The sequence below is a fragment of the Crocodylus siamensis genome, chromosome 1 (assembly GCF_052110815.1).
Source record: "Crocodylus siamensis isolate JL-2025a chromosome 1, ASM5211081v1, whole genome shotgun sequence".
Taxonomy (NCBI): Eukaryota; Metazoa; Chordata; order Crocodylia; family Crocodylidae; genus Crocodylus; species Crocodylus siamensis.
The window spans coordinates 423663704-423667620 of NC_143395.1; the positions used below are offsets into that span (position 1 = coordinate 423663704).

A 3917-nucleotide genomic window follows, 5' to 3' on the forward strand; every position below is an offset into this window, starting at 1 on the left:
CCTGCCCTGCTGGAGCTCCTTCACTGATTCCCCTCTTTGCAGCTTGAGAGGCTGCTTTTTTAGCAATCTTTTCTGCTTCAAGTGACAGCTGCTGCAAGGTGTACCCTGCCACACACTTTCCCTCCTTGGCTTTCAGCAGGGGTTTTCTGTTGGGGTAGGCTCCCCCTATTCTTTTCCCAGGCAAGAGTAACCCACAAGGCAGTGGGAGCCAAGGTTTTCAGGTGCTCTGCACTCGCCTTTCTCAGGGGTGGCATTTTGTAGAGACTGCCCTGCCGCAAGTCGCTCCACCGCACTAACCAGGCCCAGGAGGGTGTATTTTTCAAGCCTTCCCCAGGACTAATTTTTAGGCTCTTCTGCCTTGGTTATCTCCACCCCTCATGGGCACAGTCTCTCACTTCTGGGCTTTTCCTGCCCCCGGCCATTCTTGTTGGACAAGAGAGAGGCTGGGGCTGTCCCTGGTGTCTTCTGGTTTCGTTGACCTGGAGCACCGAATGTGTGTAATCCTGGGCTCAGGCTGCATGAAGTGGGTCGGCGGAGTGGGTGGGATTCAGAAGATTTCATGTTGTGAGGGGAAGGGAATCCCCTACTACTTGCACAAGAACCTCCCTTATGCTGTTTCCTTTCTGGGGCCCACAAAGCCTAAGACTCAGCCCAGAGTCTGTGTACGAGTTTGTGCCATGGCCTTTGTCCCAGTGCAGCTTCCAGTGATGTGGAGGCTGCCTGGGATTCATTAGCAGAGGAAAGCTCCATGGGCTCTTTCCCTGCACCAGACATTGCCCCAGAAACAGGTAGGAAGTAGAGCACTACTCTCAATCCTCCACTCCCAGAGCATTTCTTGGAGGGACAATGCATGGATGGGTTTTGCTACCAGGCAGTGTACGGCAGCGATCATCACACACTCCTGACTGGTGACAAGCCCCAGAAATGCTCCCCGAGCCTGTTCACCCCTATACCCAGATGCGGCTTTCAGGACTGGCGGAGATCATGGGCAAGCAGTGCAGATGGGTCTCACCAAAGCGCTGGGGCTTGTGGAGCGTGTCAGCCCAGTCAGGTGGAGGGTTCAGCACCATCTCCTCCTGGGCCCACCAGTGCTGAGGGATACGGAGCCCTTTGAGAGCCTCATTTTTTCTCTGAGCAGATCCCTCTGGTCTCATCCTCAGCCTGTTAAAAGATGAAGCCTTTCAGGTACAGCCCAAATGCACATGTCCTGCATGTTTCTTGCAGGAGGGCCCAGGGTGATGGGGCTGAGAGCTGGGTCAGAAACCTTGAGAGTCTGATTCCTAACTCCACCAGGTAGGGAAAATGAGACTGGCATGGAGACCTGGCACTGCCTCACCCCCATCACTTGGGATTTTGGCAGAAGCTCTGAATTTTCTTGAGGAAACCCAAGTGCCAAGGCCCAGTCTTGCTCTGAGGCCCATCCCTGCAGAAGGAATAACAGTGCTTGCCCCTTGGCATTGGGGCAGGGACTAACTCGATGTTTTTCCTCCCATGCAGGACATGCCTGGCTGCTGAGCAGAACTGGGGAGCAGGCTCCTGAGGAAGGGCCTGGCACGCTGGAGCCGCCATGGGCTTTCCTGGGGAGTAGGGGTGAGGTGGCTTCCCTGAGCCCAGCGAAGGACCAGCGAAGGAATGTAGCAGTGAACAAGGTCCCATCTCTAGTTGTGCATTGGAGTGAAGAAGGGAAAGAAGCCAGAAACAGCCCGAGGTACAGGGAAGAATTTGTGGTGCCGCGATGCCTGAAGAGGCAGAAAGCAAAGGTCCACTATAGAGAGAGACTGCATGCAAACCAAGGCAGTGGGGATGGCCTCAGAGGGCAGCAGGGGCCCACTGCCAAGCCCAGGAGGAGAGCCCACCCCTGCCTTCAGTGCAGAAAAAGGTTTAGCTGCCCCTTGCGCCTGGCTCTGCACCAGATAAAGCATGCTGGGGAGAAGCCCCATGTTGGCACCGAGTGTGGGAAGAGGTTGAGTTGCCTCTCTGTGCAGAGGAGGCAGCAGCCACACTGCTGCACCGGGTGTGGGAAGAGCTTCAGGCTGCCCTCCATCCTGGCCAAGCACAAGTGCATGCACACACAGGAGAAGCGTCATCTCTGCTCTGTGTGTGGGAAGAGTTTCATCTCCTCATCCAAGCTGACTCGACACCAGCTCATCCACACAGGGGAGAAGCCACATCAGTGCTCTGTATGTGGGAAGAGCTTCACCCAATACTCCAACCTGGCACAGCACCAGCGCATCCACACAGGGGAGAAGCCATATCAGTGCTCTGAGTGTGGGAAGAGCTTCAGTTACTCCTCCGTGCTGCCCCAGCACCAGCGCATGCACACAGGGGAGAAGCCATATCAGTGCTGTGAGTGTGGGAAGAGCTTCAGTTATTCCTCCTCTCTGGCCAAGCACAAGCGCATGCACACAGGGGAGAAGCCATATCAGTGCTCTGAGTGTGGGAAGAGCTTCATCTCCTCGTCCAAGATGGCTGGACACCAGCGCATCCACACAAGGGAGAAGCCGTATAACTGCTCTGAGTGTGGGAAGAGCTTCAGTTGGCCCTCCCTCCTGTCCACACACAAGCGCATCCACACAGGAGAGAAGCCATATCAGTGCTCTGAGTGTGGGAAGAGCTTCGGTTCCTCCTCCAGGCTGGCCAAGCACAAGCGCATGCACACAGGGGAGAAGCCATATCAGTGCTCTGAGTGTGGGAAGAGCTTCGGTTCCTCCTCCAGGCTGGCCAAGCACAAGCGCATGCACACAGGGGAGAAGCCATATCAGTGCTCTGAGTGTGGGAAGAGCTTCACCCAGTCCTGCCACCTGTCTGAGCACCAAGCGCATCCACACAGGGGAGAAGCCATATCAGTGCTCTGAGTGTGGGAAGAGCTTCCGTTACCCATCCCACCTGTCTCACCACCAACGCATCCACACAGGGGAGAAGCCATATAAGTGCTGCTGTGTGTGGGAAGAGCTTCCGTTCCTCCTCAAAAACGACCTCATACGGACTTCCAGGCCGTGCCGGGGGGGCTACCACCACATCCAGGTCAACTGCCCGCCACGTGGCGCGGCGAAATTTTTCTAAGTCCCGCGTCCGACATCCGGTCACCCTGGGTCCCCGGCACGAGAAGCCATATCCCCCGTGCCCGCCCGTGCGAGCCGGGAGTGCACCGGGTGGGAAGGCTTCGTGCCCGGGTTCCTGGAACTCCCGCCCGGCCTTGCTGCCGGTGTGGTCCCCTGCGGAGCTCCGGGGAGACAGCCACTCGCAGAGGGCTGCCCGGGCCCCCGCCGCCTTGGCCCGGGTCATCCACCCCCTCCCGCGGGGCCCCGCACGCCTGCCGGGGCCCTGGCAGCCGCCCCGCGCCAGCCCGACCCCGGGCAGGTCAGCGGGAGACGCCGGGATCGTGCCCGGCCATCCTGGAACTCCCGCCTCGGCCATGCACAAGCGCATCCACACAGGGGAGAAGCCATATCAGTGCACTTCACTCGCTCTTCCCACCTGGCCCGGCACCAGCGCATCCACAAAGAAGAGAAGACGCATCATTCCTCTTAGTGTAGGAAGAACTTCACCTACTCCTCCAGGTTGTGCCGAACAGCAGTGTAGCTACACAGGGGAGAGAAGGTGCCCTGAGTACCTCATCTGTCCCACCCGTGAATCAGCACATGAAGCATCCCTAATTCAGCTGCAGAAAGATGTCTCCCTCAGCCTGTGTCAGCCAAGTCCTTGTTGGGAACAGTGGGAGTCCAGAGCCCAGAGGCTGGCCCACAAGGTTTGACTGTGGGGAGGGGTTAAGAAGAAACACCTGCAGTAAATGTAGTCAGGCTTCTGGCCTGCTTGACTAGAAAATCAGACAATGACCAGTAGTGGTCATACTGCTTATTTCAGTTACATGCTGGGATAAGAAATCCTGCATGCCTTATTACCCTGTGCACAGATGT

The 3917-nt window shown here is 57.3% G+C and overlaps 1 protein-coding gene across 1 annotated transcript in view; it reads left to right on the forward strand.

Annotated features, from left to right (window-relative positions):
• The window catches only part of LOC149875693 (uncharacterized), a 17635-nt gene extending 14572 nt beyond the window's left edge, over nt 1-3063 (forward strand). The window contains 2 exon segments of the mRNA XM_090062843.1: nt 1986-2813; nt 2815-3063. Of these exon segments, the coding sequence (XP_089918969.1) occupies nt 1986-2813; nt 2815-3063 (1077 nt within the window).
• The last annotated feature ends 854 nt before the right edge of the window (nt 3064-3917 follow it).